We start from the raw sequence: 20762 nt of genomic DNA, 5'->3' as shown, positions 1-20762 counted from the left end.
CCCCTAAAAAAGGACAATATATGTTGCATGTTTCAGAGTAGGAAAACCAGACAATCTCCACATCAACACTGACAAAGACACAGCAAGAAATACTGTTTACCCACAAGCAGAAAGACATTATATATATTGGAAACCAACACTTCCTAATTAATGTATTGTCAAAGGCTTTCATGGCCGGAATCACTGGGTTGTTGTAGGTTTTTTCGGGCTATATGGCCATGGTCTAGAGGCATTCTCTCCTGACGTTTCGCCTGCATCTATGGCAAGCATCCTCAGAGGTAGTTTATTTTCCAGTTCACCGGACTGGGCCACAGCAACGCGTGGCAGGGGACAACTAAATGCATATTCTATGTTTATGTATGTGAATGTATATTGGCAGAGAAAGAAGTTTGTCAAGGGCAAATAGGTTTGTCAAGGACATAGTTCCGGCCCGTCTGTATGTGTGAATGTATCTGCATGTATTTTAAGTGTAACTATAGCATGGAAGCTTGATCCCACACTAGACTGGCGGTCCTTTCAACTGCAAGGGCGCGGCTCCTTTAAGAGGGAGGATATCCGAGAAACGGGGCGGGGCGTTGCTATGGAGACGACCAGTGTATTTACCTCTGAGCTGGGGACCGGCGGGGAGGGTCAATGGGGAGGCCCTGAGAACAGGGAGAAGGGCAAGGAGAGACCCGGTTTAGCCCACCCAGTTTTCCTCTCCGCCTTTTCTGGGTAAGGACCTTTGATTTTGGGGCGACTGGGACAAATTACAGACTAACCTAGGGCAAGGGGAAAGGAGCAGAGGTTGGGTTACTTTTGGACTACAACTTCTATAATCCCCAGCCAGCAAAGGCCTTTCAAGCCCCCCACCCCCCCAAAGGTGGTTTTAATCTGGAAATGGGTAGTGTATACTGGGTGGTCATGCCTGGGAATGAATGTGGGGTGCATCTGCACTGTGAAATTAATGTAGTTTGACACCACTTGAATGGCTGTGGGTCAATGCTGTGGAATCATGGGAGTTGTAGTTTTACAAAGTCTTCTGTGACAAAGCACACAGATACCAGACCAAACTAGAGATCCCAGGCTGTTTCTACACTCTAGATCGGGTTGTGGTGCAGCGGGTTGGGAGTCAGCTGCATTAAAATCACTACTGACCGAAAGGTCATGGGTTCGAAGCCAGCCTGGGTCGGAGTAAGCTCCTGACCATTTGTCTAGCTTGCTGTTGACCTTTGCAGCCCGAAAGACAGTTGAATCTGGGTTGTTGTAGGTTTTTTCAGGCTTTATGGCCATGGTCTAGAGGCATTCTCTCCTGACATTTTGACTGCATCTATGGCAAGCATCCTCAGAGGTGGTGAGGTCTGACCACCTCACCATCCTCTGAGGATGCTTGCCATAGATGCAGACGAAATGTCAGGAGAGAATGCCTCTAGACCATGGCCATACAGCCCGAAAAAACCTACAACAACCCAGTGATTCCGGCCATGAAAGCCTTCGACAATACAGTTGAATCTGTTAAGTAGGAAATTTAGGGACCGCTTATGCAGGGAGGCGAATTTAACTAACGTTACAATGCCATAAAATGTTCCAGCAGCATGCAAAAGAACAAGGAAGCACTCCATCGGTGTCACAAGTGGATAGTGAAACAACAGCTCCCCCGGTGGCCGGAATTTGAAGCATACCCTCATGAAGCTGGAAAGTTAAATAGCCTCTGTGTGTCTGTCTATATATGTTGTGTTTCTATAGCATTGAATGTTTGCAATGTATATGTGCATTGTGATCCACCCTGAGTCCCCTGCGGGGTGAGAAGGACGGAATATAAATATGGTAAATAAATAAATAAATGGGCAAACTTGGGCCCTCCAATAGTTTTGGAATACAACTCCCACAATTCCTAACAGCCTCAGGCCCCTTCCTTTTCCCCCTCAGCCACTAAAGTGGCTGAGGGGGAAAAGGAAAGAGCCCGAGGCTGTTAGGAATTGTGGGAGTTGTATTCCAAAACTATTGGAGGGCCCAAGTTTGGCCATGCCTGCTCTAGAATGAATGCAGTTTGACCTCTTTAACTGCCAAGGCTTAATGCAATTGAATCACAGGAAGTGTCATTTTACAAGGTCTTTAGCCTTCTCTGTCCAAGAGTGCTGGAGCCACACCAAGCTACAAGTCTCAGAATTCCATAGCATTGAGCCATTGGCAGTTCAAGTGGTGACAAACCACATCAATCCAACAGTGTAGATGCACCCCTGGAGTGCATTGCAAGCATTGATCTGGCTCATAGGTTAACATGTCTTGCGGGAATGGGCCTTCCATTTGCTGCCTCACCTGTTTATTTTCTTTTACAGCATCAGGGACTGCTCCCATGTCCTTGCAGCGTGTTCCATCGCTGTGGAGGATGATCGAGGCACAATTCCCACCCAGTGAGAGGCTTGAGGTGAAGGCTGTCTTGGGTGACAATGTTGTGGAACAAAGCCTGGAACTTCATGCTGAGGTTAAGTACAGGGACGAATCGTTTTCTCTGAATGAGAGCTTTAGGCCAGAGGTGCATCTACATTGTAGAACTCATGCAGTTTGACACCACTTTAACTGCCATGGCTCAATGCTATGGAATCGTGGGAATTATAATTTTACAACAGGTTTAGCCTTCTCTGCCAGACAGAACTGGTGCCTATTGGGATAATGGATTATGACCTGCTAGGATCACAACCTATTGGGGATAATGGATTATTTTATTTCCTGCTAGGATCACAACCTATTGGAGATTATGGATTATGACCTGTTAAGGATACAACCTATTGGGGATTATGGTTTATGATCTTTTAGGTTCATAACCTATTGGGTAGCAGAGTTATGGAGGTGTTCCTTTAGTTTATTGAGTAATGGATAAACAAACGAGAGCGACTAGTTCTAGCCCAGCCCCAGATACTGATGAATATGACCATATCTTTTTCTACCAATTATTCAGGTTACTTCCTCCTATTAGGCTCTGGAAATGAACAGCCATAGACTACCTAATTTCTCGGGCCCTCTACAAATTACACTAGCTTCGGCCCGACCTTTTAAATTGCCTTGAACAGACAGGATTATTTTAAATATATATGTGCTATTGTGATTTTTTATGCTTATATTGTCTTGTTAATTTTATGTTTATGTTGTTTACTTTGTATGTATTGATGATGTTACTTGGAAACCGCTCTGAGTCCCCTCGGGGAGATAGAGAGCTGTATATAAATAAAGTTTTGTTGTTGTTGTTGGACTCGCAAATATCTTGTTTCTATTCAATGCTCTCAGCAGACAAAGATTCAAGTAGACTTCTTTTAATATAACAAGTTTGTTTTACTCGCAACTTCATGTATTTAAAATTATACAGGGACATTTCTTGTCAGGTTAAACTTCAAAATGTTTCAGTTTGTGTCTTTAACTTATTGTCTTTATCAGTCTCATCAAAACTACATTGCTCTCTTTCATAACAGTCTACTTCCAAGAGACTCAAGCCTCAACAGTTTTCTAACTTTCTACAATGACATCTGACTGAAAAACAGACTTCTGTACTCAAGCTGACTCAAGGCTTAAAAGTTATTTCTCAACTGTCATTATGTTCTAAGCAGTCACATGACCTGCAGTCCCTCCCACTGTCTCAAGTACATAGAACTAAGGAAATTGCAAGCCAAAGAAGATATACACTTCAGGAAATAAAACAACACATTATAAACAGACATAACATTAAATAGAGGCGGTTTGAGAAGGTTTCTATCTCCAAGAGTGCCTCATCAAACTACAATTCCCAAGATCATCACACTAGAGAATGAATCCACTTTAAATCTGGTTTATGCCTCCTGTAGAATTCTGGGGTTTGTAGTCCAGTGAGGCTGTTAAAGGCTCCTCCCTAAACTACAAACCCCAGAATACTGCAGGAGGCAGCAACCGGATTTAAAGTGGATTCATTCTCTACTGTGATGAAGTTTAGTGGAGGCAACTTGGTTGTTTTGCAACAGCTCTTTGCATGTATAGCCAGCCCGCTAAATCCATGGATTCTGTATTCAGGGTTTCAACCATCCACAATTGAAAATATTTTTCAAATAAAAAAGTTCCAAATGTAAATCTTGATTTTGCCATTTTATATTAGGGGCACATTTTACTACACCATTGTATGCAATGGGGCTTGAGCATCCACAAGTTTTGGTTTCCATGGGGTCCTAGAGCTAAATCCAGTTTGTGATTTGGCAGAAACTGGCCAGAGCTAAAACTTAGGGGCTTGTGAATTTCATAAGGCTCTTTCTCCCCCATCCCACATCATTTTGTCATTCAAATACTGGTCATAAGCAACAATGCACATGATTTTTTTTTACAGCAGGAGATATTTACTGAGAAGAAAAATGTATTCAGAAGGCGTTAGCCACTTTAGGGCTCCCCTTCCCTCATTGACTTTCTGACTCTGCTTTGGATCCTTTGTTGAAAGCTAGCATCTCTGCTATTGTAGAGGCAAAACTGTGGGGAGTCAATGATGCTGTCAGCTCTTCCCTTCTCTGCAAAGTCCCCTTTTCCTAGCTCGCAGCTCAGCTGGTTCCTAACGCTTGGCCAGAGTCCCTAATCCTTGCTATTCCAGGCCTTTTGTTCTCCTCCAGCCATCCAGGCCCTTTCTGCATTGGACCCAGTCCTAACGATGGCCAAGAAAAACAGTAAACATCCCAGAGACTTTCACATGATAAAATGTCCCAGAGACATTATATCTCCCTAAAAGCAGAACAGCAAATCATGTTGAAAAATGGATACCTTTTCCATTCACATGTTCACTTGCTTGTTCCCTGAGTTCAGTAGTCAGCTTTACCTTATCCTCTTTTGTAGATAGTATTGCACTACCCTGTTTAGACTTCTCACCTGGCTTTCTTTTATTTTTTTTACCTGATGACAAAGTTGCCTCAAATTCTGTGCCCCCCCCATGTGCCTTTTACCTTCCCCAGTTCTGATATCTAAGGAATCAGTTGTACCCTAGCTGTTTGCCGTGGATGTGATGTGCGAGGCCAAAAAGGGACATACCCTCCAGACGTCCTACATTGTGTTTATTGCAGCTGAGGATATTTTTGCTTCATGACCTTGACTTTCCTCCCACCAGGAGAGGATGGTTGTGCGAAGGGGATGCCCTCATCTTACCACCTTTTATGGAGCGTCAGTGACAGAGGAGATGACAATTCAGTGCCCTTGTGCCAACTATGGTGGAATGACAGCTTCCTTGTCCAGCCTGGAGAGAAGGGAGTGTGAATAGCTTTGGGTCGCATATTGAACCCTGTCTGCATGGGAAGCTTGTGCATTTTCTGCTCAAGATTAAAAGCCTAAAAGGTCTACACATAACAACCCATTAACTAATTTTAGGCTTATATCTCATTCCCATTCATGTTAAACTATATGGGAGGAAATGGGAACTTGCTCAGAGTACATCATAGAAAAGGAGTGAAACATGTGTGACTCCCTCCCTAATTTGGTGGATTACAGTTCCCACTAGGTTTACCTCATATTGCCACTAGTGAGGGATGCTGGGACTTGTGGAGGTGGGGGTGGGGTGGGGGTGGGGGTGCCACTAATGAAGGATGCTGGGACTAATGAGGGATGCTGGGACCAACATCTGTAAGGCCACATATTCCTTATCCTGTTATTGAAGAATATGCCCAGTAGGGAATTCTATATTATAGAGTTAATTGTAGTCAGAAATACCTATGCGAGGTTATGAGAAGAGAGTGGAGTAAGCAATTGTGGGGAGGTAAGGGCAAGCTAGTGCCAACAATCAAGCTATCTTTATTGTATTGAAAGCAATCAAAATTTAAATTAAAAAAAGAACAAAAGAACAAAAACAGCAACATGTTACAGCAGCCTCATGCTGGTTTACATCAAATCAGATAAAATTATACTACATATTTAAAAAAATAGCATTTTGAGAACCAGTATCCCCTTGGCATACTCTTACTGTAGTACGAGTATGGTTCTTTGAGTATTGGATTATGGTTCTGGAGACCAGGACTTGAAATCCCAGTTGGCCACAAAAACCCACTGGGTGACCCTGGGCAAATCACTCTCAGCCCCAGAAAATGCTGTGATATATTCGCCTTAGGGTGGCCATAAGTTGGAAATGACTTGGAGGTGTTGGGTTTCATCCCTGGATCGCACAAGTATCTTGTGTCATCAAGTTTCCAGATGTCAGTGAGTAGCTAGACTATAGATAGGATTGGGCTGAGGGATTCCTCCCCTCACATTCCTATGCATGTTTCTCAAAAGGGCTTTGTGTTTACTTTTCCTTCTTGCCACTGTCTCCTCCTCTTTGATGATGTAGCAATGTAATTCTGTGAGGTAACTTCCTTTTAAGAGGTATTTTTTATTGCCCTTGGGTTGACCACGTGGTTTCCTCCATTGTCTCTTCTACTTTTTCCATTCTTCCAGTAAGGATGCATTTTGCCTCTCTAGGCAAAATGTAGCTGCATAGACTTTTTAAAAACCTTTTTTTTACTTTTTACCTCCCTTAGAAGATGAGATTTAGTAAGCCAGTTAGCTCCAAGGCCTTTTCGATCTAGAATGTATTTATTTTACTTCAATAAATATTTCTTAACCTAAAGTTCTGACTCTGCAATCCTGTGCTATCCTATGGAGTAAAAACTTATCCCAGCTCACCACATGTAAATTTCTGCTGGTTATAAAGTTTACTTCTAGTGCTCTGCTATATTTATGGTGGAATCACCCCAACTGAAGGTTATTTTTTGAGTCTAACAGCTCAGATTCCCCAACAGAAGGCACACTTTAAAAGATAACTCACTTTCCCCCCTAGCACATGTTTTGATAATTGTATGAGCAGTGTTTTATTATGAAACACAAGAGGTTTGTTAAAAATAAATGAGACCTTCCAGCGTTTGAGTTTCAAAATTCATGTACCATGCAAAGGGAATAGTGTATGTAAACTTTGTGAGAAAGGTCTGGGGGAGGAGGGGAGCAATAGTGAGAGGAGTTGCCAACAGGGAAATGAGGTATAGTAGAACAGGCAAAGATTGTCAAAGCACAGATTATTTCAAAAAGAGAGAAACCTGAAGTCAGGCAAAAAACATTTATTATGAAAAAATAATCATGAGTTGAAATAGTAGAGAAGCAAATACGCGGCTTACCATTCACTAGACATCTTCCCCCTCTTTCTCACAAATTACAGTGTTGATACTTGGTGTTTTTTCTTTCTTTTCTTAAAACATTACATACTTTGGAACGTTTAAGTCTCCTGAACCCCAACATGACAGTTTCCTACTATAATCTTAAAGATTATCCCAAATCTGTTTTTGTTCTTTGTTAATCTGAGAGTGAGTTACTGAAAGACTGTGTCAACTTGCTTGGTGTTATTACCTTGTTGAAATGGGACTTGTGGATTCATTTGTCGGCATGTCTTGAAACCACATCTCTGTGGACTGGTGAGGAGGAGATATACAAGACTATGTTGGAAATGAGGCTGAGGTGGAGGGGTTGCAGGGCAGTATTACCAGTTTCTATGTCAGTGTAAGGTTGTTTGAAGTTTTGTCTGCACAGTCCCCGATCCAATCTATTGTCTTTCCTATTTACAGGTACAAACTTTGCTGGAATTCTACCAGGACCTGCAGTTGGGTCACCGAAGTCTGGAACCGAGCTCTGTACCAGCAAGCAACAGCTGGGCCTTGCTGGCTGCTCCTCCTAATCTCAAGGAGCTGGTGAGGGAAGAGATCCGCCTTCTTCTGACCAGACTGCAGCAAAAGGCTTTACAGGAGGGCAGGTACTTTTAGAAAGGAATCAGATGCTTAAAATCTGACTGGGTGCCTGGAGTGTGACAGTAGTAAGGAGATTCCTTTGTCAATTGCAAACTCACATTTTATGAGGTGTGACTCAAAACTGCCTCAAAAATTTAGCATCAGTTTGGAAGAGACAAGATATTTGGGGAGTTATAGCTAACACACCTGGCAGGTTACAGTTACAGGGTACTTCAGGTTGCTTCAAAAGAACTACATAAGGTATCCAAACAAAGCCAGCAAATTTCCTGCTTCTTGGCAGGGGGTTGGATGGATGGCTCATGAGGTCTTTTCCAACTCTATGATTCTATGATAGCTCCTTGGCAGTTTGGACTAAAGCGGATTTGCTACCTCACTGACATAGAAGCCACTAGGTCCTTCTAGATCAGGCACCCTCAAACTGTGGCCCTCCAGCTGTTTGGCCCTTCAGCTCCCAGAATTCCTGACACAAGCCCATTAGGGTTTCTATAAGTTGGAGGCCCAAACAGCTGGAGGGCCACAGTTTAAGGATGCCTGTTTTAGATATTGGGCATGGAACAAACACAACCTGTCTCCAACTGAGGTAGCTGGCAATTGATCTGTGTCCAAGGCATCTTTTGTCCAAGACAACCAAGTAGAACAGTGGTTCTCAACCTGTGGGTCCCCAGGGGTTTTGGCTTACAACTCCCAGAAATCCCAGCCAGTTTACCAGCTGTTAGAATTTTTGAGAGTTGAAGGCCAAAACATCTGAGGACCCACAGGTTGAGAACCACTGAAGTAGAAGGAGCTGAAGGTAGTTTCTCCTTCATCCTTCTCAGTGTACTTCCCAAGAAAGTCCAGTTCCAATGCTGTCTTACCTACCGATAGTAGTGTTCCATTGGATAGGCAACATTGTTTCTCAGATGGCTATGTCTACCCAATAGGACTTGCATTAGGAGGATATTTGTATGCATAAACGGATTTTCCATCTATGTTATAGTTGTGCCACCTGACTTTCAGCCCCCCCACCCCACCCCCGCTCAAAATCCAGGGCTGTGAATTTCCTCATATGTAGGATGATGAGACTCACATGATATCCTTTTATAAACAATATTTCCATAATTTTTGTTTTTCTAGCAGCTCTTGGAACCAAATGGATTTGTCCTTTTGTTTCTCTAGTATGCTCTGTATGCAGCCTGAGGCTAGAGTTACATCCTCATACTTCCAGTTTCAAAAGGGGCATTCATCCGGGTAAGAGCCCAGATCAACAGCACCTGCAGGAACCCTTGGCAGGGGATTAACTCCCTGCCTTGCCCCTGTGTAAACAACTGAAAGCTCAGTGGAGGGTGCAGTCAGGACAGACTGATTCAAAATGGACGAACTTTCTTTCTCAATTTTTCACTCACACATTGAAGTTATTTGTAGCATATATCTACCCTTTATATATTGTCACAATCCTCAGTCACAGGAATATACACTTTTAGAAGAGTTACTTTCTGTCTTTCCCCACTTTGGTGTAGCCTCAGGCTATGATTCCCTTTGGACTGTTTAGAAGTGAGAAGAGTTGTCTTGTCTTCTTTCCTGTTTTAATTGGAGAGATTTGTCTGGCATGTATCCATGCCAAGAAGTAAATAATTGCAGACCATCTTTCTTTCTTATGCCTTACTACAGAGACCAAGATTGTGCCATTGCTAAGTATAGTCAACGTGTAGTCACCTTTGCTTTGAGGATGAATGCTGGCAGCAGTTGTCCTTCATCTGGAAATAGCACTCTCATCAGGTAAGACCCAAGAATACCGGTGCCTAGGAGAAAATAAAGACTTCTAGACAATGAGCTACTGACCTCTGCCCCATTCCTATCTGCACACTTACACACTTATGGCTGCCATTTGTGGCACCACAGATAGACCCCAACATCAGTACTGCCATATTTACTTGAATATAATGTACATCTTTTTTTGACTAAATTGCGTAGCCAAAAATTAGCTGCACATGTCATTCGATGGCCTCATTCAGGAGGCCTTCAAAACCAAGGGGGAGGTTTGGAATGTCTCCTGAATGAGGCCAGTTGGGGGAACTGAGTAAGGCCGGTGAAGGTGTGTAGCTTCCCTTCAGTTTTTGGCCCTTCAGCTGCTTGCCTCAGTCAGGCAAGCAGGGAAAGGGCTGACCAGCGAGGGCAATCCAAGCCTTTTCACTAGCCTTGCCTTGTTCCCAACAATAGGCTGCGGAAGGGTCGAAAGGGACTTACCCTCTCTCATTTTTCCGAATGAAGCAGAGGGTGTTTGAGGACCGGGACATCCGTAGGGATACCAAGGTGCTTGTTTATAGAGCTATTGTCCTCCCAAGTCTGCTATATGCCTGTGAGACGTGGACTGTCTACAGATGTCACATGCAATTCCTGGAACGATTCCATCAGCGATGCTTCCGGAAAATCCTGCAAAGCTCTTGGGAAGACAAGCGGACAAACGTCAACATGCTGAAAGAAGCAAAGACCACCAGCATTGAAGCGATGGTCCTCCGCCACCAACTCCGCTGGACCGGCCACATTGTCCCGATGCCCGACCACCATCTCCCAAAGCAGTTGCTCTACTCCGAACTCAAGAACGGAAAACGGAATGTTGGAGGACAGGAAAAGAAATTTAAAGATGGACTCAAAGCCAGCCTTAAAAACTCTGGCATAGACACTGAGAACTGGGAAGCCCTGGCCCTTGACTGCTCCAGCTGGAGGTCAGCTGTGACCAGCAGTGCTGCAGAATTTGATGAGGCACGAATGGAGGGCGAAAGGGAGAAGCGCGCCAAGAGGAAGGCGCATCAAGCCAATCCTGACCGAGGCCGCCTTCCACCCGGAAACCAATGCCCTCACTGCGGAAGAAGATGCAGAGCAAGAATAGGGCTCCACAGCCACATACGGACCCACAAGAATATTGGAAGACAATCATCCTCGGAAAGCGAGGGATCGCCTAAGTAAGAAAGTAAAGTAACCCTCTCTCATCTGCTCTTTGCCTGCCTGTCTGACCAAAGTGAGCAGCTGAAGGGCCAAGAAGTGAGGGGGAGCCACGTCCCATTTGCCCCTTCCTCAACCTCTTGTTGGCATGCGGCTGGAGAATTGTAGAAGAGGCTTGGTTTTTCCTTTATCTTAGTTTTTCCCATTTGCCTCAGCCTGACAGGCAGGAGAGGGGCCAAGCATGAGGGAAAGGCAAGCCCCTTGAACGCTTCCCAAGTGTTGGGAATGGCACAGGTCTTGTAAAGAAAAGCTTTCCTTCCCTTCATGATCAGTCCTTTTACTGTCTGCCTGACTGAGACAGGCAGAGAAAGGGCAGACTGACAAGGAGAAGGCAAGCCCCTTTGCCTCTTCCCCAGCCTTTCTCAAGGTTGAGAAGGAGATGAGACTAGGAAGGGGCTTCAATCAGCTGTTCCACTGCTTGTGTCAGTCAGGTAGGGAGCAAACAACCAACTGAGAAGGGAAAGCTAGCCCCTTAACAGGCATTGTGATTCCCAACAGCTTGTTAAGGGGCTTGGCGTTCCCTTCTTGGTCCATGTTTTGGCGTTTCGCTCCCTGTCTGACTGAGGCAGGCAGTGGAACAGCTTACTGAACCTCCTTCTGAGCCTCTGCTGTTCCCAACACTTGGGGAGGGTGCAAGGCTAGTGAAGAAGCTTGGTTTTCCATTGCTTGGCAGCCCTTCCTCTGCCTGCCAGACTGAGGTAAGCAGGGAAAAAGCTGAGAGAAAGGGAACAGTGAGCCACTTGGCCTCTTCCTCAGCCCCTGCTTGCCCTGGCTAGTCAGCCCTTTTCCTGCTTGCCTGACTGAGCCAAGCAGCTGAAGGGCCAAAAAGTCAAAGGAAGCCATGCCCTTTCCCTCATGCTTGGCCTTTCCCCTTTCTGCTTGACTGAGGCAGGCAGTGAAAAGGCTGAGAGAAAAGGAACAGCAAGCCTCTTTGCTCCTTCGCCTGCCTCATACTGGCATGAGGCTGAGGAAGGGGTGAAGGGTCTTGGCTTTTCTTGCCTATCTGTCCTTCCGCTGCTTGCCTCCATTGGGCAGGCAGAGAAAGGATTGACAAGCGAGAGGAAGCCAAGCCCTTGTACTTCTGTATTATATTTGCAGATATATATTTTTTTGTAATGCACATCTCAAAATTAAGGTGCACATTACAAACGATGGTGCACAACATTTGAGTAAATGTGGCAATTCTCTTCGCAAAAAGGATAATATTACAGAGTGCTATTACATGTTGCAAGCTTTGAAACCGTAACAATTATCAGCAATTGCTTCATCTGTGGAAAGTCTTGGGGTAAATCTTCATAATCCAATTTTGAAATGTCATAGGGTTAGAGAGTGGTATCAGACAGCCTGTACATAGTTGCTGTCCATTCTGGCAGGGGGAATTTGGGAATAGCAGGCCAAAAGAGGTAACTTTTCCAAGTTCAGATTTATTTAATCTTATACATATTTATTAAACAAATTAAATATATCCATGTTTATTTAATTATTGCAATTAGGTAGATGATCTCAAAGAATTCCAACTCTTCCACCAGATGGTTATGCATACTATCTGCTCCCTTTCCTAAATCCAAATCTGTATCAAGATGGAGATAATTACTCTTAATTATGGAGCTTGTGTGATCCCTATGCGACAACTTTTCTGTCTTATAATTCCATATTTGGGTCATAGTTCTGACAAGCATCCTGAAACAACACATTGACTAGCTCCAGCACTTTGATGTTTTTGTAGGGGTTTATGGAAGAAAGCATCAAGGGGTGTGAGAAGAAAGTTATAGGTCTACTCCAGCCAAATCATTTTAAGCTTTGCCTTATGCTAGGATAATTGGTGGTAGGAGTCAATATGTAGGTATCAGGAGGCAATGTGGTAGGTGGTAGGAGGCAATGTGCAGGTGTCAGCTAATTGTTCTCATGTTATCTGATGCTTGCATCTCATCTGTTTCTGTTTCCCCAGGCCAATGTCCTTTGGAATCACGAATGATCTGGGAGCCTTCTGTGATAAACTGAATATTGTCCATATTGGTGAAATAGCCTCTGAACTTCGGTGAGATATTTTTGCTTTGTCATATTTTGCTCTCTGCTCTAAGTTTTCTTTCTTTAAAGAGCATTTATAAAAACGAGATATAAGAGTGGCTATCATAAACCCGGGAATAGCTCTTATGCCACTTTCCACAGAGCATAGTGCTTCAGAAGTCTAGCTCTGTTCATGGTCTGGGGTGTGATGGCTTTGTCTCCTGCCCTAGGTGCAGAAAAAGAGGCAGAGAAATTCAGGTACAGCTCTGCTCTCATTCCATGGATTAACCTAGGGGATCTGCCAAGGAGTTATCCGGTTGCCTTTCTGTACCTGGAGAAGGAGAAGCAGTAGCTATCACCCATTTTCACTCAAAGATGGGAGCTAATTCTGTCCTGGGTGCATAAGAAGAGCCAAACATGAAGTTTGTTTTCAAAAGTTATCAAATAATTAAAAAAAAAAAACGAGTTATAGGCGGCAGTACATTGATCACTAGGAGTAGAATACTGCGTACAGATCAGAACAATCAAAATGTTTCAGATCACTTCAGTACAGGGCTTGGTAACTTGCATTTTGTAGCAAGATTATACATATCCTCAGCATGTTTTTTTTCAGATGGATTTGATACCTTTTGGAAACAAGCCCCACAAGTAGTTCCTGAACACACCCGTGGCCAAACACAGGCAGTGGGATGTAAGAATTGCACTGGGAGCTGCCAGCTGCAATCCTGCACATAGAACTACAGTCAGCTGCTAAGATGTTGTAAGCGCCGTAGCAAACTACTGGAAGCGAGAGCGAGCTTGTGCTCGAGCTTGCTCCGAAGCCCCGCCTTTTTTCCCCCGAGGCTGCTCTCTCTCTTGCTAGTGTGCCTGTTTTCCCTTGCTAGGGAAGCGATGCGAGTGTACTCTCGCAGTTGGCAGAATTCAACTGTGAGCGTACGCTCGCATCCCTGCCCTCTGCAATGGAAAACAGGCACGCTAGCAAGAGAGAGAGCAGCCTCGGGGGAAAAAAAGGCGGGGCTTCGGAGCAAGCCCGAGCGCAAGCGTCCTGTAGTTTGCTGCGTCACGAGCGTATGCTCGCAACGCTGCCCTAGCAAAGGGAAATAGGCGGAGAGAGAGGCGGAGCATCGCTCGTGCTGGCTTAGTTTGCTCTCGCAAAATCCTAGTTTGCTACGGCTCTAAAAGAACATCTGCTTCCACAACGTCTTTAAAAGTATTTATTTTTTATTGCCAGGGGTTGTGTGAACGAAACCTGTCTCCAGGACTTTGCTTGTATATATATTAAGTGTATATTCTGCATATGATAGATATCTGTCCGAATGTATGTCCTTCTATGACCCACCTTGGAGATTAAGATAATCTGGGGAGGCCCTGCTCTCAGTTCCACCCCCTTTGCAGTTGTGGTTGGTGGGGATGAGAGGTAGGGCCTTCTCAGTGGGCCCCCACTGGCTATGGAACTCCCTCCCCAGTGAAATTAATACAGCCTGGACAATAATTATTTAGAGCAATAAGTAAATACAGATTAGTGCAATGATGAATGGGACAGCCTTGAATTATGAGTTTGGGCTGCATGGTTTTAATAACTGTTTTAAAGTTATTATGTATTTTTAATTTCTTGTTTTAATGTATATGTTTATTTTATTGTATGTATATTTTATGGCATCGAATTGTTGCCTACCTGTGAGACCGCTCTGAGTCTCCTTTGTCTCCGCTCTGAGAAGGGTGGTATACAAATGTAGTAAGTAAGCAAATAAATGAAGAATATATCTATACAACTGGAAGTGAAGACTAATGAAACTTGTTGCAAGGATAGGAGGAAGGCTGCTAGTGGCAGTATATGTAGATATGTGCACCTAAATCCAGTCAACTTGTCTTCTACTCCATTATCTTCATTTGGTATTTAAAAAGGAAAATGAACAGACAGTTTTGTAGCTGTGTGCAGAATTCCTGCAATTTTGAGATTTGTTAGCAGTGTTGAAGCTAGGTCATTTTAGATTCTGAACTTATTGCGGTAAACAAACCCTGATGTATTTGCTTCTCCTACTCCCAGCTTATTCTTTTGAGCTTTCATTCCTTTCTATGTACATCAGTGGGGAATAGGGAGGTTCCTCCCCATGACATCAAGATGTCCCCACGACATCAAGAAGCAGGAGCCTTCTGAATTCATCACCGTTTAGGTAGAGCTGAATATGGAACTTTGTAGTTCGAAAGTTGGCAACAGATCCTCAACTGATAATGTACAGAAGACTTGGGATAAATTTGTCCATGGCCATGTAACTGGGCATCCCGCATCTTCTGGTTGGCAGGTATAGCAAGAAAACAGAACCCCAAGCCCCATGGCACCAGGAACTCAAGAAGTTCAGTCAGCAGCCTAGGAAATCTCAAATCAGCATGTTGTCAGCCAAATACAGGGTGAGGTTTAATAACTCTATCAGATGTTTGCAGTGTGTGGATGAAATTAATTACAAACAGGTAATTCTTGCAATTAGTGCCTGTCCCCAAAATACATTACATTTTGTTTTCTCTGACTTGTGTAACTCGGGGTTATATGCAAGTCCTTTTTTGGACAGTAATTTGCTTTCCAAAATCTCTCATACTCCATGGATCTCACTGACAATCCTACTTTTCCTAGAACCCTGCTGGAGAATGAATGTTGTGCTCTGGAAAGATATATCTCTTACTTACGGGTAAGTATTGAACTGTGCTTACGAATCTCTAGCACATCTACTTCAAGTCTTGGCCAGTTCGTTACTTAGGAAAAGTGTAGGGCAACACTTCCTTACAGTACCATATCCATATTGAGGAATGTGGCCTATGAAATGTACTCTTCTGGGCCTATGGCCAATACTCTCTGACAGGTTGGAAGACAGTATATGTGGTCTTGGAACCAGAACAGCTAAATTCATTAAGCACAGAGTGGTTCTAAAATTACATATATTTGACTTCTGTTCCCAGTTCTGTAGCTGTCCAGATAATACCATTTCTTGCATTTGTTTCCAGACCTGAGACAATAGTTGTGGGAGGAGAATGTTCACCTCCTTTGTGTGTGAAAACAGTCACCATTGGATTGCAAGGCTAACATAACACTGCCTCCTGCTGTCAGTGTATGCTTGTTGAAATCGGTTTTGTGATAATATATTGTCGAAGGCTTTCGTGGCTAGAATCACTGGGTTGTTGTAGGTTTTTTTGGGCTACATTCACACCTAGCTTCAACAGACAAGAGTTCTTTGTCCCACCCTGGTCATTCCACAGATATATAAACCCACTTTCCTAGTTCCAACAGACCTCACTACCTCTGAGGATGCTTGCCATAGATGCAGGCGAAACGTCAGGAGAGAATGCCTCTAGAATCATAGAATCAAAGAGTTGGAAGAGACCTCATGGGCCATCCAGTCCAACCCCCTGCCAAGAAGCAGGAATATTGCATTCAAATCACCCCTGACAGATGGCCATCCAGCCTCTGCTTAAAAGCTTCCAAAGAAGAACGTGGCCATATAGCCAAAAACAAAACAAAACCCTACAACAACCCAGTTTTGTGATAGCTCTGAGATCTATTGTCCTCAGTGCTAGGTTCTTGTAGGTGAACCATCTATATTTTGGTATAAATTGTGCCTCAAGGACAAATGTCCCAGTTTCCTGTAAGAATTATCCTTCTTCCACAGAACCAGGTGGAAGATGCACATCAACACACCACAGAGTTCCTGCAAGTAGCATATGAACCCACTATGGCTGGTAAGTAGAGCTCAGGATTTATGCCATTGCAAAGGGCTGGGATGTGGGGAAGGCATTCAGAATCAGGGTACCTGAAGTTATAGCCTTAGAATCATAGAGTTGGAAGAGACCTCATGGGCCATCTACTCCAACTGCCTACTAAGAAGCACAAAAATTGCATTCAAAACACCCCCGACAGATGGCCATTCGACCTCTGTTTAAAAGCCTCCAAAGAAGGAGCCTCCACCACTCTCTGAGGCAGAGAGTTCCACTGCTGAACAGCTCTCACAGTTAGAAAGTTCTTCCTAATGTTCAGATGGAATCTCCTTTCCTGTAGTTTGAAGCCATTGTTCCGGGTCCTAGTCTCCAGGGCAGCAGAAAACAAGCTTGCTCCCTCCTCCCTATGACTTCCTCTCACATATTTATACATGGCTATCATGTCTCCTCTCAGCCTTCTCTTCTTCAGGCTAAACATGTCTTAAGGCAAGTGTTGCCAGTAAATGATATTATTTGCTTTCTCTCCACAGAACTACAAGAGGAGAAGCGTGCTATGGAACGGGATTTGCAGCTGAGCCCATCTAAGTCAAGCTATAGCTCTCCCCAGATGTCAAAGCTGCTCAGGAATACTGGTTGCTCATTCCAATCCAGGTAATGTGCAAAGCTGTTAATCAAGAATACTAGGAATCTGCGAAGTGCAGGTCATGTGTAGAATGAGAACAAACTGCAGCCTTGCAATACAGGAGTGAGGAATTTTAGCTGTCATATAATGATGTATTAGATTCCCCATCATTCCTCACTATTGGATATGATGACAGTTATAGTTGAACACCTGGAGGACTATGTCTTCCCACACCCCTGTTTTAGTCAGATGAGGGCAAATGCAGGTGACTTTATGACTAGACTGTTGAATTTAAATAATACTTCTGAGAGCTTGTTATGTGCAGAAACCCTTGGAGACACGACCTTGATACTTGGGGAGAAGGATGCTTGGGCCTTGCCTTTTCCTGCCTTACAACCCATTTCTTCATTTTGTAGCCACCCAAGAGGCTCAGGCAAAGGATTCGGTTTTGGAGAGACTCGTACTACTTCGAATGTGGCTACTTCACCACATCCCAGAGATCGAACATTTCCTTTGTATCATCGAACACCATCCTGGCGGGGCCCTCCCACAGAAGGCCAGGTGGGCTTGATGCACCAAGAAGGTGATGAATCCAACCAAGCAAAGAAAAACAATCAGTCGCTGCTACCCAGAACTGTGATTCCAACACTCCCCAACAAGGAAGGCGTGATCGCTTCACCCTACAGGACAATAGCATCAGAGCTGGACTCTGTCTTCCAGCCCATGCCTCCTGTGGAACCATGTCCGCTGCCTCGCTTTTGCCCTCGTACTAGGCTGCTGAGGTGCAAAGGGCCCAGCTAGGAAGAAAGAGACCTTCCTCATCCCCAGGAAACCAACATGCTTTCCCCCTGGGGTGTTGTGCCTTTTGCTTTTGGGGAACTTTCTGCACCTGAATTGGATTTCTTGGCTTTGCTCTTCCTTGGATATAGTGTTGCGTCAGGTTCCAAGAAAAGTCAGAAAGAAGAAATGCGTCTCTTTGGTTTTCCTACAACTGCAACCTTGCCATGAGATTCTCTTCCTCCACCACCATCACCTTGCACATCCCCTGGTTCCCACAAAAAAAGACTATACCATCTTATATTCAGGAATATAAATTTCATTAAAATCTATTGGACTTTAAAAATCTACAACTGGGAGAGTCACAGTATGGGAGACGCATCACAATTATTGCTATGAACAATGAGAGGTGGCAAATGGTCATTCCCACACTCTACACAGGAGGGAAGGACAGACATGGAACCATGCATTAAATAGTGCATTTTCGGCGCAGAGGAGGGAAGGGAGTGGGTGTTGGAGGCTTAGGGCTAACGTACCATTATGGCATAGAGCCATCTGTTCTCCCTCTGTCGGCTTGTGATGCAGACATTTGGCACTTATACACTGGGCACTATGCCTGTGTCACTGGCTGGGGCAGGTACCACATGGGTAGGGACCAGACGTGCCCTTGCTGTTGGCACCGCAGCTACAACTGCAGCAATCGTGCACAATTGGGAGCTGAGGGTGCCTCCAACATGCACTGTTTGGCATTGGTAAGTGACTTGGCATAATTGCGACAGGGCAGAGGGTAGGATAGTGGCTTCTGCCTCCTCCTCCAAAACATCTCTAGGGGATAAAGTGCAGGCAGCAACACTGAAACGGAAACAAGGGGTGGTGAGGCCGGAAGACAGAACCATTAGTAACTCCTACCCTTCTGAGCCAGTGGTGGCCTGGCTATGTGTTAGGAATTTTTACAACCATATGTGGTGCAGATGCCTCTGGATAGCCCCTCCTTACCTGCAGCATGGAGGGTGTAGGTTTTCCACCCACCCCACTAATACTGGAGAAATGAGCCATAAAGAGCCTAGGCTTGGCTAGGAACAGAGGGTAAGAAAAAGTTGTGCTTTTTTGTCTTTTGTGCTTCTCCCAAATGGTGTGGGAAGGATCTTGGCACATCACCTGCCCTTAGCACCATGGTTGGCTCTGCTCCTTTCCCTATGGGATGGGGCAGGGCTAGGTCCCAATGGTCTCTTGTCAGTAGAGAGACCTGCTTTCATTTTCACATGATACTCTTCAAGAGAAGAGTGTAGAACTAGTGCTTCAGAATGTTAGCTCCGGCATCAGCTCTGCCAGAATCAATAGCAAGAACAATGGGCTTGGCTGAGCATCCAGAAGATGCAGCACAGTCCAAGACTGCAAACCTATTGCACAGCCACATGTAGTGTCTTGCCTAGTGCTACCCATAGACGGTGAGACTGTCCTAGAGCTAAGTTGCAGTCACAAAGTGCATCCAGTCTCTCAGCTAACCATATTGTGTGTGAGTGGGGGGAGATACTGTATGTTTATTTCAGAGCTTGGAAGTGTGACTGATTTAGACTACACCTCCCTGAATTTCTTATCTAGCACAGGCAGTACTCAAGCTGGCCAGGAGATTCTGGGGGCTTTAGTCCAAAAAAACCTCAAAGCTCCAATGTATGTTTCTCTGGGTGTGTATGTGTAAGTGGATAAGAGTGGTGGCTTCTGGATGGATATACTAGGTCAGATACAAGATGTTGCATGCTTTTGTCTTCATGGGCTAATGGTGCTTCCAGCCAACCCTTCTCTGGATGTAATCCCCCGAGAAGGAGATCTTACAGAAAATACTAGTATGTCAAATCCTCTTAAAGTGTTTCTAGCAAGAATGTTCCCTCTAATAGGAATCAAAAGTGGAATTTCCTATGGGATGTTACTACCTCACCTTTCCTAGATAAAGAGAAGGCAAGGAAGCCGGGAAAGTCTCTGTGTGGTTGGACGGTGTGCAGTCTTCAATGCATCTCTCTGGAAGAGCTCTTTCAGGGGCACCAACTAGCTAAAGGCCGCCTAGTCCATGACTGAGCTTTTGCCGAGAATGACTGGATTAGATTTACTACTCCCACCTCACCACCCGCCTGCCCTCACCCCTCCCATTGATAACGTCATTTCTTCTCTGTCGGGCCAGTCCCTATGGCCCTGATCCAGGGCAGTAAGGGGCATACCATTCCCCATATATTCCAGACCCTCTGGGCCCAGGTGCAGCTGCCAGAAACTATCTGGGAGGGACTGCAGAGCCAATGAGGCTTCAACAGTCTCTGCTCCTGGTACCCTTCAAGGCACCCTCCCCAACTCTTCAGCCAGTGCACAGCCTCCCCACATCTCTGACCCTGGTCCTGGCTGTGAATAGGGGCCATCTGATCATTACTGTAAACATGAGGGTTACAAGATGGCACAGGGCGAACAGGGCACTAATGAGGTGGGTGGGCGGGAACTCACAGACCCCTCCCCCAGAGTCCGGCACAGCCTGGGAGCCAGGGCTCCCCCACCCAGTGGGGGGCACTGTAGTATATTGAGCAGAGTAGGGTTTTGAGGACCAGAGCAGGTGGGAAAGGGGAGGTACAAGGAGAATTCCCTGCCCTGCCTCCCAGGCTAAGGTTCAGATCTTGGAGTCCTGGCTGTGAGTTGAGCCATTGCTTCCAACGGTGATGGCAACAGCCACGCCAGCCTCATCGCTTTTGGGTTTTTCAGGGTTTAGCAGCTGCACTTCCAACTGGGACTCCGTGGAGGAGCTGAGCACTGGTGCGTAGCGGCCTGTCCGGTGCTCCAGAAGAGCTGGACCCCACTCACGGCTGGGCCGGGTTGCGTTTTTCAAACGCTGCAGAAGCAGAAAGCACAGGAAATCAGTGGTGAGTGCTGATCCCCTAACAACATGCAAGGCAAGC

The 20762-nt window shown here is 45.0% G+C and overlaps 2 protein-coding genes across 4 annotated transcripts in view; one reads left to right on the top strand and one right to left on the bottom strand.

Annotated features, from left to right (window-relative positions):
* The first annotated feature begins 609 nt into the window (after positions 1 to 609).
* On the top strand, positions 610 to 18182 carry CCDC24 (coiled-coil domain containing 24). Of its 2 annotated transcripts, XM_060773357.2 has the most exons (9): positions 610 to 714; positions 2319 to 2464; positions 7560 to 7744; positions 9387 to 9494; positions 12667 to 12756; positions 15355 to 15409; positions 16385 to 16454; positions 16961 to 17081; positions 17469 to 18182. In XM_060773357.2, the coding sequence occupies exons 2-9, from the start codon at positions 2336 to 2338 to the stop codon at positions 17851 to 17853; spliced, it is 1143 nt and encodes a 380-aa protein (XP_060629340.2). In that variant the 5' UTR covers positions 610 to 714; positions 2319 to 2335; the 3' UTR covers positions 17854 to 18182. The 2 variants fall into 2 exon arrangements, with proteins under 2 accessions (XP_060629340.2, XP_067324020.1); XM_067467919.1 differs by lacking the exon at positions 610 to 714 and having other exon boundaries at positions 2134 to 2464.
* SLC6A9 (solute carrier family 6 member 9) overlaps positions 18128 to 20762 on the bottom strand; it is a 74221-nt gene continuing 71586 nt past the window's right edge. For both annotated transcript variants that reach the window (XM_060773355.2, XM_060773354.2), the window contains one exon: positions 18128 to 20695. In XM_060773355.2, coding sequence (XP_060629338.2) covers positions 20477 to 20695 — 219 coding nt within the window. In that variant the 3' untranslated portion in view covers positions 18128 to 20476. The remainder of the gene's footprint in view (positions 20696 to 20762) is intronic.

The sequence above is a fragment of the Anolis sagrei genome, chromosome 4 (assembly GCF_037176765.1).
Source record: "Anolis sagrei isolate rAnoSag1 chromosome 4, rAnoSag1.mat, whole genome shotgun sequence".
NCBI lineage: Eukaryota > Metazoa > Chordata > Lepidosauria > Squamata > Dactyloidae > Anolis > Anolis sagrei.
This window is presented reverse-complemented; position numbering and strand designations above follow the sequence as displayed.

Excerpts from the sequence above, each read along its gene's own strand:
- CCDC24 (XM_067467919.1), top strand. The coding sequence starts at position 2,261 with ATGTCTTGCGGGAATGGGCCTTCCATTTGCTGCCTCACCTGTTTATTT. Across the intron at positions 2,465-7,559 it reads GCCTGGAACTTCATGCTGAG|GTACAAACTTTGCTGGAATT; the intron begins GTTAAGTACAGG and ends TCCTATTTACAG. Across the intron at positions 15,410-16,384 it reads GATATATCTCTTACTTACGG|AACCAGGTGGAAGATGCACA; the intron begins GTAAGTATTGAA and ends CTTCTTCCACAG.